Source organism: Pyrgilauda ruficollis, unplaced genomic scaffold (assembly GCF_017590135.1).
Source record: "Pyrgilauda ruficollis isolate IOZ18807 unplaced genomic scaffold, ASM1759013v1 scaffold496, whole genome shotgun sequence".
Lineage (NCBI taxonomy): Eukaryota > Metazoa > Chordata > Aves > Passeriformes > Passeridae > Pyrgilauda > Pyrgilauda ruficollis.
This window is the reverse complement of record NW_024526555.1, coordinates 62549-80905: the sequence shown is the minus strand read 5'-3', so window position 1 is coordinate 80905 and position 18357 is coordinate 62549. Positions and strand designations below refer to the sequence as shown.

The 18357-nt window shown below is 59.1% G+C and overlaps 3 protein-coding genes across 4 annotated transcripts in view; 1 reads left to right on the top strand and 2 right to left on the bottom strand.

Moving 5' to 3' along the window:
* The window catches only part of S100A10 (S100 calcium binding protein A10), a 6621-nt gene extending 3803 nt beyond the window's left edge, over window positions 1-2818 (bottom strand). The window contains exons 1-2 of one of the 2 annotated variants that reach the window (XM_041479679.1): window positions 2704-2818; window positions 878-1032 (exon numbers count right to left, since the gene is read on the bottom strand). In XM_041479679.1, the coding sequence (XP_041335613.1) occupies window positions 878-1009 (132 nt within the window). In that variant the 5' untranslated portion in view covers window positions 1010-1032; window positions 2704-2818. Of the gene's footprint in view, window positions 1-877; window positions 1036-2703 lie in introns of both variants that reach the window. The other variant, XM_041479680.1, reaches the window with a different exon arrangement.
* Window positions 2819-3878: 1060 nt separating this feature from the next.
* DEDD (death effector domain containing) lies at window positions 3879-11595 on the top strand. The gene is made up of 5 exons (XM_041479676.1): window positions 3879-4927; window positions 8522-8882; window positions 9909-10016; window positions 10352-10498; window positions 10802-11595. The coding sequence occupies exons 2-5, from the start codon at window positions 8528-8530 to the stop codon at window positions 11176-11178; spliced, it is 987 nt and encodes a 328-aa protein (XP_041335610.1). The 5' UTR covers window positions 3879-4927; window positions 8522-8527; the 3' UTR covers window positions 11179-11595.
* Window positions 11596-13183: 1588 nt separating this feature from the next.
* Window positions 13184-18290, bottom strand: NIT1 (nitrilase 1). The gene is made up of 7 exons (XM_041479685.1): window positions 18072-18290; window positions 17145-17152; window positions 16407-16668; window positions 15434-15537; window positions 14641-14774; window positions 13998-14123; window positions 13184-13619 (listed from the first exon to the last, which is right to left on the bottom strand). The coding sequence occupies exons 3-7, from the start codon at window positions 16664-16666 to the stop codon at window positions 13341-13343; spliced, it is 903 nt and encodes a 300-aa protein (XP_041335619.1). The 5' UTR covers window positions 16667-16668; window positions 17145-17152; window positions 18072-18290; the 3' UTR covers window positions 13184-13340.
* Window positions 18291-18357: the final 67 nt, after the last annotated feature.

Sequence of the window (18357 nt, the reverse complement as noted above, 5' to 3'; positions counted from 1 at the left end):
GTCAGATCCTAAATGGGAATGGGTCAGATCCTAAATGGGAATGGGGTCAGATCCCACACACTGCTCCATGTCCTGCAGGATCCGCTCCAGGGCATTGGGGTCCTGCTGGTTCTGGGGGAAAAATGGGGAAAAATGGATCAGATCCTAAATGGGAACAGGGTCAGATCCCACATGGGAACAGGATCAGATCCTATATGGGAATGGGGTCAGATCCTCAATGGGAATGGGGTCAGATCCCACATGGGAATGGGTCAGATCCTAAATGGGAATGGGTCAGATCCTAAATGGGAATGGGGTCAGATCCCACACACTGCTCCACGTCCCGCAGGATCTGATCCCAGGGTTTTATGGAATCCAATCCCAGCATTTATGGGATCCAGTCCTGGTGTTCTACAGCGTTTGATCCCAGGTTTTATGGGATCCCATCCCAAGGTTTATGGGATCTAATCCCAGAGTTCTATGGGATCCAATCCCAGGGTTCTGGCTGGTTTGATCCCAAGGCTTATGGGATCCCATCCCAAGGTTGAGGGGGTTTCATCCTGGGGTTTATGGGGTCTGATCCCAGAGTTCTATGGGATCCAGTCCGGGGGGTCTACAGGGTTTGATCCCAGGGTTTATGGGATCCCATCCCAAGGTTTATGGGGTCTGATCCCAGAGTTCTATGGGATCCAATCCCAGGGTTCTGTCTGGTTTGATCCCAAGGCTTATGGGATCCCATCCCAAGGTTTAGGGGGTTTGATCCCGGGGTTTTCTAGCTCCCCCTGTCCCATCCCATGGATCCCATAGATGCCATCTCATGGATCCCATCCCATGGATCCCACAGGTGCCATCTCATGGATCCTATAGATCCCATGGACCCCACAGAGGCCGTGCCCACCTCCAGGAACCCCGGGAACTCCTTGTCCATGAGCGCCCTGAGGTCCTCCTTGGCCAGGTGCTCCTTGTCCCCCGCGTACTTGTGGAAGGTGAACATCAGCGTCTCCATGGCGTGCTCCAGCTGCGACGGCATCCTGCCCTGGGGCTGCCCAAATCCTGCTGGGAACCCCAAAAATCCTGATGGGAACCCCAAAAATCCCCACGGGAGCCTTAAAAATCCCGATGGGAAAACCAAAATCCTGATGGGAAACCCAAAACTCCTGATGGGAACCCCAAAATCCCGAGGGGAAACCCAAAAATCCCCATGGGAACCCCAAAATCCCAATGGGAACCTTAAAAATCCCAATGGGAACCCGAAAATCCCCACGGGAACCTTAAAAATCCTGATGGGAAAACCAAAATCCTGATGGGAAACCCAAAAATCCCCATGGGAACCTTAAAAATCCCAGTGGGAAACCCAAAATCCCGATGGGAACCCAAAAATTCCAATGGGAACCCAAAAATCCCAACGGGAAACCTAAATTACTGCTGGGAAACCCAAAAAAATCCCAGTGGGATCCTTAAAACTCCTGATGGGAACCCCAAATTCCTGCTGGGAACCCCAAAATTCCTGCTGGGAACCCCAAATTTCCAATGGGAACCCAAAATCCCCAACGGGAAACCCGAATTCCCAATGGGATCTCCCAAATTCCCCGAGCCCCCAAAAATTCCTCCTGGAACCCCCAAATTCCCTCCTGGATCCCCCAAAAATTCCTCCTGGACCCCCCAAAGGGGGACCCGCCTCAGTTTCCCCACCCCCCGAAAAATCAAAAAAAAAAACCAAAGAAAAAACCCAAAAAATGAGGGAACCTCCCTAAAAGTGATCCCGGAAAAAGAGGAAGATTTGCAAAAAAACGGGAACCGCCCGAAACAGGAGGAATCCCCCCAAAAAGGAGGAAGCCCCCCCAAAAAGGAGAATCCCCCCCCAAAAAAGGAATCTCCAAAAAAAGGAGGAACTCCCAAAATGACCCCACCCCAAAAAAGGGGGAGACACCCTAAAAGTGACCCCCAAAAAAGGAGGAACACCCCCAAAAGGGGGAATCCCCCGAAAAAAAGGGAAGCACCCCAAAAAAGGAGACCCCCCCCACAAAAGTGACCCCCAGAAAAGGGGAAACACCCCAAGAAGGGGGAACCCCAAAAAAAGATGGAACCGCCCCAAAAGTGAACTTCCCAAAAGGGTGGGACCCCCCCGTGGGACCCCCCCAAAGGGTGAGACCCCCCCAAAAAGGGGGTTTGGGGATGGAGACCCCCAAAGTGGGGGACAGGGATGGGGTTCCCCGCAGTGATGCTCAAAATTCCCCCCCAAAATCGGGGCGCGGGACCCCAAATTTTGGGGACAGGATTGATCCCCCAAAATGGGGTTTGGGGATGGAGCCCCCCCAAAAACGGACACCGGGATGGGGTCCCCGGTACCGGGGCCAGGAGGGGGACCCCAAAACGGGATTTGGGGATGGGGTTCCGCATTTTGGGGTGCGGGACCGACCCCCCGTTCCCGTTACCGGGCAGAGGACCCCAAACCGGGATTTAGACCCCAAACCGGGATTGGGGGATGGGGTTTTCCATTTTTGGGGTGCGGGACCGATCCCCCGTTTCCGTTACCGGGCGGGGTGACCCCAAAGCGGGATTTAAGGATGGGGTTCCCCATTTTGGGGTGCAGGACGGAGCTCCCGTTCCCGTTACCGGGCGGGGTGACCCCAAACCGGGATTTGGGGATGGGGTTCCCCATTTTTGGGGTGCGGGGCCGACCCCCCGTTCCCGTTCCCGGGCGGGGGTGCCGCTCTCACTCACCGCGCGGTGCTCGGTGGCCGTGCTCGGTGCCGGTGGCGGTGCGGGCAGTGCCGGGGCGCGGTCCGGTCCGGGATAGGCACGGCGGGGGCGGGCCGGGCCGGGGGGCGCGGGGGGGACCCCCACCCGGGAGAGCGGGGACACCCCCGGGACACACCAGGACCCCCACCCGGGACAGCGGGGACACTCCCGGGACACACCGGGACCCCCACCCGGGAGAGCGGGGACACCCTCGGGACCCCCGGGACACCTCCCGGGACATCGGGGACCACCCGGGACCCCCACCCGGGCGAGGTTCCCCCCCCCCGCCCCGTTCAGGGCCCGGCGCCGCGGTGGCGCGTGCCGCGCTAATGACACTAATTACAATTACAATCGCTAATTGCCGCGCCCCGGGGCAGCCGAGCGGGGGAGGGGACACTGAGGGTGAGGGGGGGGGGGACACACCCAGGTCACCCCCACAAACCCCGGCCCTGCCTCAGTTTCCCCACCCAGGCAGGGGCGAAGGTGAAAGGCCCCACCCGTGGGTGGGGGCGGGGAGCGCTCGGGGCCAGGGGGTGGCACTGCCCCCCCCCCCCCCCCCCCCCCCCAATTGTCGCCAAGGTGTCCCCCCGCCCTCAGGACGGGCTCCTCCTCCTCCCGCACTGCCGCCGTGCCCCTCCCGTTGTCCTCACCCCACATTGTCCCCCTCATCCCCCCGCGCAGCCCCCCTCAATCAGCCCCACCCCACCGCTCTGCCCTCCCTCCCTGCCCCCATCCTCACCCTTCCCTCCTCACCCCTTTCCTTCACTCCCAAAAAAACCCAAAAAACACCACAAAATCTTCAAAATGTCCTCAAACTCCCACCCCGGGACCCCCTTGGTGCCCTCAGTTAAGATGGCGGCGCCTCCGCCTCACATTTTTCAAGATGGCGCCCGCGCCGCCACGCGGCCCCGCGCTGCCAGGCTGCCCTCACTCAAGATGGCGCCCGCCCCATGCTAACCAATAGCGCTGAAGCCAACTGCCGTAACCCGTATGTAGCCGCCACATTGCCCTCACCCAACATGGCGCCGCCCTCCCCGTTTTTCCCTATAGGCGTGAAGCCGCAGGGGCGCGCGGGTGCCCGGATGTGGGCGCGGCTCCACGGCGGGAAAGGGGGCGTGGCCTCGACCTGCCGGAAGTTGCGTCAGGGCGGAGCCGCCCGCGGGGAGCGGGGAGCGGAGCGGACGGAGCCAAGATGGCGGCGCCGGGGCTGGGCCGGCCCTGAGGGGCCGTGAGGGGCCGGGAGGGGCCCCCGCGCTCGGCGGGCTGGGACGGGCCGCAGGGGGGGCCCCGCCGCTCCCCCCGCCGCTCCTCGCGACGCTGCCGCCGCCGGAGCCTCCCCGGGGTCTGACCGGAGCCTCCCCGGGAGAGACGCGGGGCCTGCTCGGGGCCTTTTGCGGCCTTACCGGGGCCTCCCCGCGGCCTTTCGGGGCTCGGCGGGGCCGTTTGGGGCCTCCCCGGGGCTCGTCGGCGCCGTTTGCGGCCTTGAGCGGAGCTTTTTGGGTTCGAACCGGGCCCTTCCCGAGGCCTCCGGGGCTGAACCGGGGCTTTAAGGGCCTTTAACGGGGAGGGCCCCCCGGTGCCCCCGGTTTTGGTTCTTTCTCGTTGAAATTTGGGGCCGATTTCAGCCGAAATCGCGGCAAAATCGGAGTTTTTTTTGTTTTGTTTGGTTTTTTTTTTTAATTATTTTAAAATTTTTGTTTATTTAACGGCGCTTTTCCCGGTTTTTTTCCGGGATTTCGGCTCTTCCCGAGGGTCAGAAAATCCCGGGATTTGAGGCGCAGCAGGAGCGGGATGAAATTCCAAGGATTTCTTCAACCGAGCGAGTTTTTTTTGGGTTTTTTATCGCGGTTTTTGCTTTGAGCGAGCGAAATCCGCGATCCAGGGAATTCCTGCCTCGGGAATGCTCGCCCTGGAACCGGGAATGACTTAAGGGCAACGCCGCGCTTGGCTTTTCCTCGATAAATTATTAATTAGGAAATTAAAAATAATTTAAAAAAGGGGTTTTTTTTGGGGGGGGTAGGGGGGATAAAATCCGGAGTTTTCCGGCAAGGACTGACAGCGATCCCGGCCTCTGGAACTTTGGGATTTTTTTGGGTTTTTGTTTTTTTTTTGGGGGGGGAGATTTCTTGGAAAGGAAAATCAAGAAGGAAAAAAGGGATCGAAGATCGCTGAGAACGCCCGGGAGCCGGGATCGGGCACGGCTGAGGTGGGTCCGGGGCTGCTCTGGGCTCGGATTTGGGATTTATCCGGGGGAGGGACCCAGGGAAGGTCCTGGTGGAGCTGGAGAGGGTCGGGATGGATCTGAAGGGGTTTGGGATGGATCCAGAGAGGTTTAGGATGGATCTGAGGGGTTTGGGATGGATCTAAAGGGGTTTGGGATGGATCCAGAGAGGTTCAGGATGGATCTGAAGGGGTTTGGGATGGATCCAGAGGGTCCTGATGGAGCTGGAGAGGTTCAAGATGGATCCAGAGAGGTTCAGGGTGGATCCAGAGGATCCTGATGGATCTAAAGGGGTTTGGGATGGATCCAGGGGTGGATCCAGAGGCTCCTGATGGAGCTGGAGAGGCTCGGGATGGATCCAGAGAGAGATCAAGAGGGTCCTGATAGATCTGGAGAAGTTCAGGATGGATCCAGAGGCCTCAGGGTGGATCTAAGGAAGGTCAGGATGGATCCAGAGGGTCCTGATGGAGCTGGAGAGGTTCAGGATGGATCCAGAAGCTCCTGATGGATCTGGAGAGGTTCAGGATGGATCCAGGGATGGATCCAGAAGATCCTGATGGATCTGGAGAGGTCTGGGATGGATCCTGGGATGGATCCAGAAGATCCTGATGGATCTGGAGAGGTTTGGGATGGATCCAGAAGATCCTGATGGATCCAGGGAATCTGGGGGAGGATCTGGAGAGGCTCAGGAATTAAATTCCCACGTTCCCAGCTGGTTCCAGGGCTGGGAATTCCCAAATTCCCGAATGGCCGCCCCTGGAAGAGCCGGTTTTCCGTGGGATATTCTGTCAGGAGCTTCCTCCTCCTCCTCCTCAGCCTCTGGAGCTCCTCTTCTTCCCAAAAATCCAATTTATTGGGGCTGGGAATGGATTTTTGGGAATTCCCGCTGGATTTAGAAGGGGGAATTCATCAGAAAAAAGAGGAAAATTCGGGATTAATCCAAATTTTTGTGGATTTTTCCCCAGTTTTTGGGAATTGTTCCTATCCCCGGGAACTGAGGGGGGGAAAATTCACCTGGAGTCTCCCTCGTGTCCATTTCCCCCGGAAAATTCACCTAAAAATCGGGATTTGGGCCTTTTCTCCCCACCCAGGTTGGGATTTTTTGGGATAATTTGGAATTCTGACGTTTTTGGTCTGGATTTAGTGGGAAAAATCCCAAAATATCCACAGGGATCCCACGGGGCTGAGCCCTGGGAAGCTCCAGGAACTCGTTTTTCCCGTTTATCCCGAAATTATTTGAATGCTCCCGGAATTCTCTTCCTGGGAAAAGCCTCCAGAATGGGGTGGGAGGGATTTTCCAAGGGATTTCGGGATCCTTGTGTTTTTCTGGGGGATTTTCCTGCTCCTTTCTGAGGAAAATCCACGGATTTTTGGGATTTCTGCCTCCCACCCCTGTGGATTTTGGGATTTCAGGATTTTGGGAACCACGGGAATCTTCAAAATTCCCTGCTTGGAAGTGAATTCAACAATTTTTGGGGATTTTTTTTGAAGTTTAATCCCCAACATTCCCCTTTTCCAGGGGTCAACACTTTCATAAAACCTCATTTTTCCCAGATTTCTTTGGGAAAGAAAGAATTTCCCACATTTCTTTGGATTTTCAGGGAGCACAACAACAAATTCCAGCTTTTTTTCTGGCTTCCACAGGAGGAAAACCATCCAGGATCATTCCAGGGGGGTTGGTGCTGACAAATCCAAGAACTTTTCCCAATTTTTTTACAATTCACCACCCAAATTCAGGGAAAAAGGAGACATTTTAAGGAAAATTCCCTAAAAAAAGCAGGATCGTGGCACCAGGTGCTTCCCATTCCTGTTTTCCCCCCTGGAGCTGGGGCCAGGTTGTTTTTTTTCCAGGGATTTCTGGGAATTTCCTCCTTGGAGAGGAGCCTGGCACGGCCGTGCTGGGAATTGGGGGTGGGTGGGGGGTTCCTGTCCCCATCCCGATGTTTTCCCTTTGTTTGGGAGATTGTATCCAGGGAAAGGCCGGAGCGGGGACAGGGCTGGGTCCTGAGGAGAATCCTGGGATTGGGGTTGGGATTCGGGTGGAAAAACACAGAGGTTGGGGTCGGGATCCTGATGGAAAACCCCAGGTTTGCGATTGGGATCCCACAGGGAAACCCCTGGGATTGGGGTGGGGGTCCTGATGGAAAAACACAGAGATTGGGGTTGGGAACCCCCAGGAAAACCCCTGGGATTGGGGTGGGGGTCCTGATGGAAAATCCTGGGATTGGAGTCGGGATTCTGATGGAAAATCCCTGGGATTGGGGTCGGGATCCTGAGTGGATTCCAATGGAAAATCCCTGGGATTGGGGTCGGGATTCTGATGGAAAATCCCTGGGATTGGGGTTGGGATCCTGAGTGGATTCCAATGGAAAATCCCTGGGATTGGGGTCAGGATCCTGAGTGGATTCCAATGGAAAATCACTGGGATTGGGGTTGGGATCCTGAGTGGATTCCAATGGAAAATCCCCAGGACTGGGGTTAGGATCCCACTGGAAAATCCTGGGGAGTGGGGTTGGGATCCTGGTGCAAACCCCAGGATTGGGGTCAGGATCCTGAGTGGATTCCAATGGAAAATCCCTGGGATTGGGGTCGGGATCCTGATGGAAAATCCCCAGGATTGGGGTTGGGATCCCACAGGATGGCAGTGCCAGCGGTCCAGGGTCAGTTTTGGATCCCCTCTGTACTGACCCCGTGTCCCATTGTCCCCGTGTCCCCACGGCGGGCCGGAAGTGTGGCAGTGACAGTGCCAGTAGTGCCAAGTCCTACTGACCCCATGTCCCACTGACCCCATGTCCCATTGTCCCCGTGTCCCCAGGTGCCCATGGCGGACTGGAAGCATGGCAATGACAGTGCCAGTAGTGCCATGTCCCGCTGACCCCGTGTCCCATTGTCCCTTTGTCTGACCCCGTGTCCCATTGTCCCCATTGTCCCCAGGTGCCCATGACGGGCCGGAAGCGCGGCGCTGGCAGTGCCAGTAGTGCCAAGTCCCACTGACCCCGTGTCCCATTGTCCCCGTGTCCCCACGGCGGGCCGGAAGTGTGGCAGTGACAGTGCCAGTAGTGCCATGTCTCACTGACCTCGTGTCCCATTGTCCCCATGTCCCCAGGTGCCCATGATGGGCCGGAAGCATGGCAGTGGCAGTAGTGCCAAGTCCCGCTGACCCCGTGTCCCATTGTCCCTTTGTCTGACCCCGTGTCCCATTGTCCCCGTGTCCCCAGGTGCCCATGGCGGACTGGAAGCATGGCAATGACAGTGCCAGTAGTGCCATGTCCCGCTGACCCCGTGTCCCATTGTCCCTTTGTCTGACCCCGTGTCCCATTGTCCCCATTGTCCCCAGGTGCCCATGACGGGCCGGAAGCGCGGCGCTGGCAGTGCCAGTAGTGCCAAGTCCCACTGACCCCGTGTCCCATTGTCCCCGTGTCCCCACGTGCCCGTGACAGGCCGGAAGCATGGCAGTGCCAGTAGTGCCATGTCCCGCTGACCTCGTGTCCCATTGTCCCCAGGTGCCCATGGCGGGCCGGAAGCATGGCAGTGCCAGTAGTGCCATGTCTCACTGACCTCGTGTCCCATTGTCCCCAGGTGCCCATGGCGGGCCGGAAGCGCGGCGCCGGCGGTGGCAGTGCCGGCGGTGGCACGGGGTCGGTGCCGTGGCCCGAGGAGCCGGGCGAGCGCGAGCAGGGGCTGTACTCGCTGCACCGCATGTTCGACATCGTGGGCGCGCAGCTGACGCACCGCGACGTGCGCGTGCTCTCCTTCCTCTTCGTGGACGTGCTGGACGAGGCCGAGCGCGGCCGCATCCGCTCCGGCCGCGACTTCCTGCTGGCCCTGGAGCGCCAGGGCCGCTGCGACGAGAGCAACCTGCGGCAGCTGCTGCAGCTGCTGCGCATCATCACCCGCCACGACCTGCTGCCCTACGTCAGCCTCAAGAGACGGTGCCCCGGTGAGTGCCTGTCGCGATATGTCGCGATATGTCGCGATATGTCGCGATATGTCGCGATATGTCGCGATATGTCGCGATATGTCGCGATATGTCGCGATATGTCGCGATATGTCGCGATATGTCGCGATATGTCGCGATATGTCGCGATATGTCGCGATATGTCGCGATATGTCGCGATATGTCGTGATATATCGCGATATATGGGGTCACTGTCACGGTATATGGGGCTATTGGGGTGACATCATCCCCCGCCACGACCTGCTGCCCTACGTCAGCCTCAAGAGATGGTGCCCCAGTGAGCATCTGTCGTGATATGTCGTGATATATCGCGATATATGGGGTCACTGTCACGGTATATGGGGCTATTGGGGTGACATCATCACCCGCCATGACCTCCTGCCCTGCATCAGCCTCAAGAGACAGCGCCCCGGTGAGTGTCTGTCGCGATATGTCGCGATATGTCGTGATATACGGGGTTACTGTCACAGTGTATGGGGCTATTGGGGTGACATCGTCACCCGCCACGACCTGCCGCCGTACATCAGCCTCAAGAGATGGTGCCCCAGTAAGCGTCTGTCACGATACATCGTGATATATCGTGATATATGGGGTCACTGTTACGGTATATGGGGATATTGGGGTGACATCATCACCCGCCACGACCTGCTGCCCTGCATCAGCCTCAAGAGATGGCACCCAGTGAGTGCCTGGCACGATATGTCGCGATATACAGGGTCACTGTCGCGATATACGGGGTGGTATTGGAGTATTGGGGGGTCACACCATCACCCACCATGACCTGCTGCCCTGCATCGGCCTCAAGGGACAGCACCCGAGTGAGTGTTGCCGTATGTCCCGATATATCGCGATATACGGAGTCACCATAGCAACAGATGAGGTCACCATGGTGATATACGGGGTCACTGCCACAGTGTATGGGGCTATTGGGGTCACACCATCCCGGTGCCATCCCCGTGACATTCCCGTGACGTTCCCGTGACGTTCCCGTGACATTCCCGTTCCCAGTGTGCCCGGACCTGGTGGACAAGTACCTGGAGGAGACGTCCATCCGCTACGTCACCCCCCGCACGCCCGGGGGGACCCCGCCCGGCCTCGGCCACCCCCACAAATCAGGTAGGGACCCCTTGGGGTCACTGTCACCCCCATTTGGGATCACTGTCACCCTTTGGGGTCATTGTCACCCCCATTTGGGATCACTGTCACCCTTTGGGGTCACTTGGGATCATCACCCTCTTTTGGGATCTCCACCTCATTTGGGATCTTCCCCCCCCTTGGGATCATCTCTCCTATTTGGGGTCACCACCTCCTTGGGATCATCCCAAAGTTCCCGACCCTGGAGCCTCTCAGGGCTCTGGGTTTGGGGGGCTGTGCCCAGACCTACTGGATGGATTTGGGGTCTCTGGGGTTGGATTTGGGGTCCCTGACCCATCTGTGCCCCCTGTCCCCAGTGCCTGCCCCCCACCCGTCGCTGTGCTGCCCCCCCGGGGGGCCCCAGCTGGGCCCCAAGCGCCCGGGCCGGGCCCGGAGCCTCCTCGGGAGCCAACGGAAACGCAGGAAGTCAGCGACCCCCGACCCCAAGGAGAAACAGACCTGCGGTGAGAGGGGATTTGGGATCGGGATTTGGGATTGGGAATATGGGATTGGGAATGGGGGATTGGGATTGGGAACGGGATCCCCAAGGAGAAACAGACTGCGGTGAGAGGGGATTTGGGATCGGGATTTGGGATCGGGGATTTGGGATTGGGATTGGGAACGGGATCCCCAAGGAGAAACAGACTGCGGTGAGAGGGGATTTGGGATCAGGATTTGGGATTGGGAATAGGGGATTGGGATCCCCAGGGAGAAACAGACCTGCGGTGAGAGGGGATTTGGGATCGGCGTTTCCCCCCCAAAACCAGACATCCGCCTGCGCGTGCGCGCCGAGTACTGCCAGCACGACTCCGCCCTGCACGGCAACGTCTTCTCCAACAAGCAGGACCCTCTGGAGCGCCAGTTCGAGCGCTTCAACCAGGCCAACACCATCCTGAAATCCCGGGATTTGGGCTCCATCATCTGCGACATCAAATTCTCGGAGCTCACCTACCTCGACGCCTTCTGGCGGGATTACATCAACGGCTCCCTCCTGGAGGCCCTCAAGGGCGTCTTCATCACGGACTCGCTCAAACAGGCCGTGGGCCACGAGGCCATCAAGCTGCTGGTCAACGTGGACGAGGAGGATTACGAGCTGGGCCGCCAGAAACTCCTCAGGAACTTGATGCTCCACACGGCTCCCTGAGGGATCCACCCCCCCCAGTTTTTGGGGTGTTTATTTTTGGTTGTTTTTTTTTTTGTTTTGTTTTTTTTTCCGGGATTTTTTCGTTTTTTTTCCCCCCCCCGATTCTTCCGCGGAGCCCGCTCACGGATTTGGGGAGGGGTGGAGGTGTGGGGGATTCCGGGATTCGGCGATTTTTGGGGGTCCTGATGGGTTCTCCTTGTGTTTTCCGTGGGGTTTCCCCTCCTGTTTTTTCTTTTGTATCCATTAAAAATGGTGATGAAAAGGCAAAGATCCCATTGGTGCGACACGCTGGGATTGGGGGGTGCGGAATATTCCAGAATTCCTCACTTTTCCCTGTCAGTTCCTCCTTGTGTTTTCCATGTTTTCCCCTATTTTCCTTTCTTTTGTATCCATTAAAAATGGTGATGAAAAGGCAAAGATCCCATTGGTGCGACACGCTGGGATTGGGGGGTGTGGAATATTCCAGAATTCCTCAATTTCCCCCTCAATTCCTCATTTTCCTTATCAAATTTCTCCTTGTGTTTTCCATGTTTTTTTCCCCTTTTTTATATCCATTAAAAACGACGAAAAGCAAATGGCAATTTCCCCCAAAATTCCCATTTTCCTCCCCAAAATCCCCATTTTCCCCCAAAACCTGACAGGGATGGAGTTTTTTCCCATTTTCCTTGTTTTTTCCCCCATTCCCACCCAGCACTTGGGGGTTTCAGGGGGAATATTCCAGAATTCCTCGTTTTTCCCTGTCAATTCCTCATTCTTCTTGTGTTTTCCATGTTTTTTCCCTATTTTCCTTTCTTTTTTATCCATTAAAAATGGTGAGAAAAAGGCAACAGCCCCATTGGTGCGGCGCAGTTGGAATTGGGGATTTGAGGCGTGGGAAGCCCTGGAACAACGGAATATTCCGGCTTGGAGGCGTGGGATATTCCAGGATTTGGTGCTTTTGGGGCTCCTGATGGGTTCTCCTGGTGTTTTCCATGTTTTTCCCCTATTTTCTTTTCTTTTGTATCCATTAAAAATGGTGATGAAAAGGCAAAAATCCCATTGGTGCGACACGCTGGGATTTGGGGATTGGGGGTGCGGAATATTCCAGAATTCCTCACTTTTCCCTGTCAATTCCTCATTCTCCTTGTGTTTTCCACGTTTTTCCCTATTTTCCTTTCTTTTTTATCCATTAAAAATGGTGATGAAAAGGCAAAAATCCCATTGGTGCGACACGCTGGGATTGGGGGGTGTGGAATATTCCGGAATTCCTCAATTTCCCCCTCAATTCCTCATTTTCCTTATCAAATTCCTCCTTGTGTTTTCCATGTTTTTTCCCCTCTTTTATATCCATTAAAAACGACGAAAAGCAAATGGCAATTTCCCCCAAAATTCCCATTTTCCTCCCCAAAATCCCCATTTTCCCCCAAAACCTGACAGGGATGGAGTTTTTTCCCATTTTCCTTGTTTTTTCCCCCATTCCCACCCAGCACTTGGGGGTTTCAGGGTTGTCCCCAATCCCTCCCATCCCAAAATTCCTCCACGCTTTGGGGTCATTTCCTGGGATTTTTTGTATTTTTCAAATTTCAATAAAAAGAAATTCCTCCCCCCAGAACCTCCCCCCCACCCCCAAAAAAAAAGGAGCAACCCCCCCAAAAAGCAGAAATCCCTTTTGGGGACAAAAGTGCTGATTCAGTGCAAATTTGAGCTGATTTGGGGTGAATTGGGGAAGATTTGGGGTTGAGTTGATGCAGATTTTGGGGTGAATTAGGGCAGATTTGGGGCAGATTTAGGGTCAATTTTGGACTAAGCTGATGCAGAATTGGAGCAAATTTGGGGCTGAATTGGGACCCCAAAAAAGATTGGGGACCCTAAAAAGAGAGCAGGGAGGACACATTGTGCCATTCAATTTTGGGGAGAAAAAGGGCAGATTTGGGACTGATTTGGGGCTGAATTAATGCAGATTTGGGACTGATTTGGGACCCCCAATAAAGAAAGGGGGGACACATTGTGGAATTCTAAATTGGGGGCTGAATTGTTGCAGATTTGGGACTGATTTGAGGCTGAGTTGATGGAAATTTGGCACCCACGAAGAGAAAGGGGGGACACGTTGTGCCATTCCATGTTGGAGACAGAAAAGCAAACCCGGTGCAAATTCCAGCTGGGTTTGGCCCAAGCCGGCGCCGTCACGTCCCCGGTGTCCCCGGTGTCCCCGGCAGGGTCCCGTAGATGTCCCCACGGCGGTGGCCGTGCACGGGCAGGTCCCTGCGCACCTGCTCCAGGTAGGCCAGGTCGATGTGGGCCAGGCACAGCCCCGGCCCCTCGTGGCACTGGGCCACCACGGCGCCCCAGGGATCGGCCACCAGCGAGTGGCCGAAGGACGCGCGGCTGGCGTTGTGCCGGCCGGTCTGAGCCGCGGCCACCACGTAGCACTGGCACTCGATGGCACGGGCACGCAGCAGCACCTGAGGGGACAGCAGTGTCACTGAGGGGGACGTGGGGGGCACAGGGGGCACAGGCACACAGCAGCACCTGAGGGGACAGCAGTGTCACCGAGGGGGACATGGGGGGCACGGGGAGGAACGGGAGACCGAGGGGCAGGGGAGTCCCCAAGGCCCCCAGGGGATGTCCCCAGTCCCCCAGGGTGTCCCCAAGGCCCCCAGGGGATGTCCCCAGTCCCCCAGGGTGTCCCCAAGGCCCCCAGGGGATGTCCCCACTCCCCACAGGGTGTCCCCAAGGCCCCCAGGGGATGTCCCCACTCCCCACAGGGTGTCCCCAGCCCCCCCAGGGGATGTCCTCAGCCCCCAGGGTGTCCCCAGCCCCCCCCAGGGGTGTCCCCTCACCTCCCAGTGTGCAGCTCCGGTGGGGACGGTGAAGGCCGAGGGGAAGGTCAGGATTTGGGCACCGGCCCCGCGCAGGGCCTGGGCCAGCTCCGGGAAACGCAGGTCATAGCACACGGCCAGCCCCAGCTGGGGGGACAGTGAGGGGACATTGGGGACAGTCCTGAGCATGGGGCCAGCTCCGGGAAACGCAGGTCATAGCACACGGCCAGCCCCAGCTGGGGGGACACGGTGAGGGGACATTGGGGACAGCTGGGGACACCCTGGGACACTCTGGGGCCATGGGGGGTCAGGGGTGAGGGTCAGGACAGGGCCAGCTCCAGGACCCACAGGCCACAGCACTCGGCCAATCCCAGCTTTTTCTGGGAATACCAGGGGTCAGCGAGGGCAGCGGACACCCAAGGACACCCTGGGGACAAGCAGGGACACCCTGGGACACCCAGGGACACTTGGGGACACCCTGGGACAGCCCTGGGCATTGTGGGGTCAGGGGTTGGGCTTAGGGCTGGGTTAGGATTGGGGCAGGGCCAGCTCTGGGTACCACAGGCTGTGACACACGGCCAACGCCGGGTTTCTCTGGGAATACCGGGGATCAGTGAAGGCAGGGGACACATGGGGACAGCAGGGGACAGGGGCAGGGCCGTACCTTGCCCACGGGGGTGTCGATGGGGGGCAGCAGCTCCCGGCCAGGGTTGGTGAAGGAGCTCTCGCACAGCGCCGGCGCCCCCGGCAGCGCCGCGTCAAACAGGTGCAGCTTGCGGTACGCGGCCACCAGCGCGCCTGGGGACAGCCACCATGGGGTTGGGGACACTGGGGACAGCCACCACCAGGGCTGGGGACACTGGGGACAGCCACGGGGGTTGGGGACACTGGGTTCAGTCAGGGACAGCAAGAACAGCCATGGCGATTGGGAATGGTGCGGGTATGCGGTTAACAGCGCGCCTGGGGACAGCCACCATGGGGTTGGGGACACTGGGGACAGCCACCACCAGGGCTGGAGACAGTGGGGACAGCCACGGGGGTTGGGGACACTGGGTTCAGTCAGGGACAGCAAGAACAGCCATGGCGACTGGGAATGGTGCGGGTATGCGGTGGGTTGGGGACACTAGGTTCAGTCAGGGACAGCCATGGGGATTGGGAATGGTGCAGGTACATGGCCACCAGTGTGCCTGGGGACAGCCACCACCAGGGCTGGGGACAGCCACAGCAGGGGTTGGGGACACTGGGTTCAGTCAGGGACAGCAGGGACAGTGGGGACAGCCAGGGGGTGGGAATGGTGCAGGTAGGCGGCCACCACACCTGGGGACAGCCAAAGGGGATGGGAGTGGTGGGGACATGGGGACACAGGGACATCCAAGGGTTGGGAATGTCGGGGACACAGGGACTGGGGATCTGGGGGACACGGGGGTGGCACGGGGCTCAGGAAGGCCGTGTCCCACCCGAGTTGTCCAGCAGCAGGTGACAGTTGTAGATCCGGCCGGTGCTGTCCCAGTCCTCGCCACGCTCGTGGAAGCCACCGAGGGAGAGCCACACGTCACATTCCCTGGGGACACAGAGGGACACGGCCTGGGGACATGCAGTGACATGGCCTGGGGACACAGAGGGACACACAGTGACATGGCCTGGGGACACAGAGGGACACGGCCTGGGGACACACAGTGACAGGGCCTGGGGACACACAGTGACATTCCCTGGGTACACATGCTCACATTCCCTGGGGACACACAGTGACATTCCCTGGTGACACACGGTGACATCCCTGGGTACACACAGGTGCCATCCCCTGGGTACACATGCTCACACTCCCTGGTGACACAGAGTGACATCCCCTGAAGACACACAATGACATCCCCAAGGGACACAAAATCACATCCCCTGGGTACACACAGTGACATTCCCTGGGTACACATGCTCACATCCCCTGGTGCCACACGGTGACATCCCTGGTGCCACACGCTCACATTCCCTGGTGCCACACGGTGACATCCCTGGTGCCACACGCTCACATTCCCTGGTGCCACACGGTGACATCCCTGGTGCCACACGGTGCCACCCGGTGCCCGTACCTCATGCTCACATTCCCTGGGGACACACAGTGACATTCCCTGGTGACACACGGTGACATCCCTGGGTACACACAGGTGCCATCCCCTGCGTACATATGCTCACACTCCCTGGTGCCACACAGTGACATCCCTGGGTACACATGCTCACACTCCCTGGTGACACAGAGTGACATCCCCTGAAGACACACAGTGACATTCCCTGAGGACACACAGTGACATCCCCAAGGGACACAAAATCACATCCCCTGGGTACACACAGTGACATTCCCTGGGTACACATGCTCACATCCCCTGGTGCCACACGGTGACATCCCTGGTGCCACACGGTGCCACCCGGTGCCCGTACCTGGCCAGCTGGCGGTAGCGCCCCACGGTGTCCCCGTGCAGTGGCTCTGCCAGCGCCAGGCTGTGCTGGGGACTGTCCCCGATGAAGTCGAAGGCCTCGGGCAGGAACACGGCGCGGGCCCCCGCGGCCGCCGCGCGCCGCACCAGCGCCGAGCACTGCCGCCAGTTGTGCTCCTTGTCCGCCGTGCACGTCACCTGGGCCACCGCCACCAGCCCACCCGGGGGGCCGGGGGACACCGCGGGGGCTGGGGGGGCTGCCATGGNNNAGGGGCTGGGGGCGCTGCAATGGCCACAGGGCTGCGGGGAGGGGACACTGTGAGGGACTCAGAGGGACTGGGGGACACCACGGGGGCTGGGGACACCAATGGGCCTGGGGACACCAACACGTCTAAGGAAACCGAGGGGTCTGCCATGGCCATGGGGCTGCGGGGAGGGGACACCGTGAGAGACTGGGGGACACTGCGGGGTCTGGGGGCGCTGCCATGGCCAGGGGGCTGTGGGGAGGGGACACCATGAGGGACTGGGGGACACCGCGGGGGCTGGAGACACTGATGGGTCTGGGGGCACTGCCATGGCCGGGGGGCTGCGGGGAGGGGACACTGTGAGGGACTCGGAGGGACAGAGGGACACTGTGGGTCTGGGGGTGCTGCCATGGCCATGGGACACTGAGGGGACCTCAGAGGAACAGGGGACACCAATGGGTCTGGGGACACCGAGGGGTCTGGGGGCACTGCCATGGCCGGGGGGCTGCGGGGAGGGGACACTGTGAGGGACTCGGAGGGACAGGGGGACACCAGCAGGCCTGGGGACACTGCCATGGCCACAGGGCTGTGGGGAGGGGACACCGTGAGGGACTGGGGGACATTACTGGGTCTGGGGGTGCTGCCATGGCCGCAGGGAGGGGACACTGTGAGGGACTCAAAGGGACAGGGGACACTGCAGGGTCTGGGGACACCGACGGGGTCTGGGGAGGGGACACTGTGAGGGACTGGATGACATTGCTGGGTTGGGGGACACCAAGGGCTCTGGGGGTGCTGCCATGGCCGGGGTGCTGCAGGGAGGGGACACCGTGAGGGACTCGGAGGGACAGAGGGACACTGACCATCCTAGGGACACTGAGAGGTCTGGGGACACTGAGGGGTCTGGGGGTACTGCCATGGCCATGGGGCTGAGGGGAGGGGACACTGTGAGGGACTCGGAGGGACAGAGGGACACTGTGGGTCTGGGGGTGCTGCCATGGCCATGGGACACTGAGGGGACCTCAGAGGAACAGGGGACACCAATGGGTCTGGGGACACCGAGGGGTCTGGGGGCACTGCCATGGCCAGGGGGCTGCGGGGAGGGGACACTGAAGGGACTTCATAGGGACACTGGGGTGGGGACACCTCAGTGGCACTGGGGACATCACCAGTGGCCAGGCCACTGCAGGGTGGGGACACCAAGGGCACCTCATGGGGACTGGGGTCACCCCACAGGCCACCCCCTTGGGGACAGGGACACCCTCAGGTGACCCAAAGGGGAGCAGGGTCACGCCTGAACCTCCCCCACCCACCTGGGGTCACCCCCAGGGTCACCCCCAGCCCTCTCTGGGGTCTTTGGGGTCCCCCTTGGGGTTTTCCACAGGGTTTTTGGGGTCCCCTTGGGGTTTTGGGGGTCCCCCCCGTACCTGCCCGCGGTGCTGGAGCTCTGGGGGGCTCTCGAGGCTCTCGGGGGGCAGCACAGCAGGGCCCGGGGGGCCACCCTCAGCCTGGGGGGGGGGGACACCCCGAATTGGGGAGGGGTCACACGGCTGGGGGGGACCTGGACCCCCCCCAAAACTGCCCCCGAACCCCCAAACTGCCCCAGGTGTGACCCCAAACTGCCCCCTGAGCCCCCCAAATGTCCTCAGCTCCCCACCAGCTGCTCCAATGTTGATCCCAAAGTACCCCCGCCCCCCCAAAAACTGCTCCCAG

What these genes read in the sequence shown, in the direction of transcription:
- NIT1 (XM_041479685.1), bottom strand. Translation starts at nt 16,666, where the DNA reads ATGGCAGCCCCCCCAGCCCCCGCGGTGTCCCCCGGCCCCCCGGGTGGG. An exon ending in TCGACACCCCCGTGGGCAAG is followed by an intron (nt 14,124 to 14,640) that starts GTACGGCCCTGC and finishes CTGTCCCCCCAG; the next exon opens with CTGGGGCTGGCCGTGTGCTA. An exon ending in CCGGAGCTGCACACTGGGAG is followed by an intron (nt 13,620 to 13,997) that starts GTGAGGGGACAC and finishes CTGTCCCCTCAG; the next exon opens with GTGCTGCTGCGTGCCCGTGC.
- DEDD (XM_041479676.1), top strand. Translation starts at nt 8,528, where the DNA reads ATGGCGGGCCGGAAGCGCGGCGCCGGCGGTGGCAGTGCCGGCGGTGGC. An exon ending in CCTCAAGAGACGGTGCCCCG is followed by an intron (nt 8,883 to 9,908) that starts GTGAGTGCCTGT and finishes TCCCGTTCCCAG; the next exon opens with TGTGCCCGGACCTGGTGGAC. An exon ending in CAAGGAGAAACAGACCTGCG is followed by an intron (nt 10,499 to 10,801) that starts GTGAGAGGGGAT and finishes CCCCAAAACCAG; the next exon opens with ACATCCGCCTGCGCGTGCGC.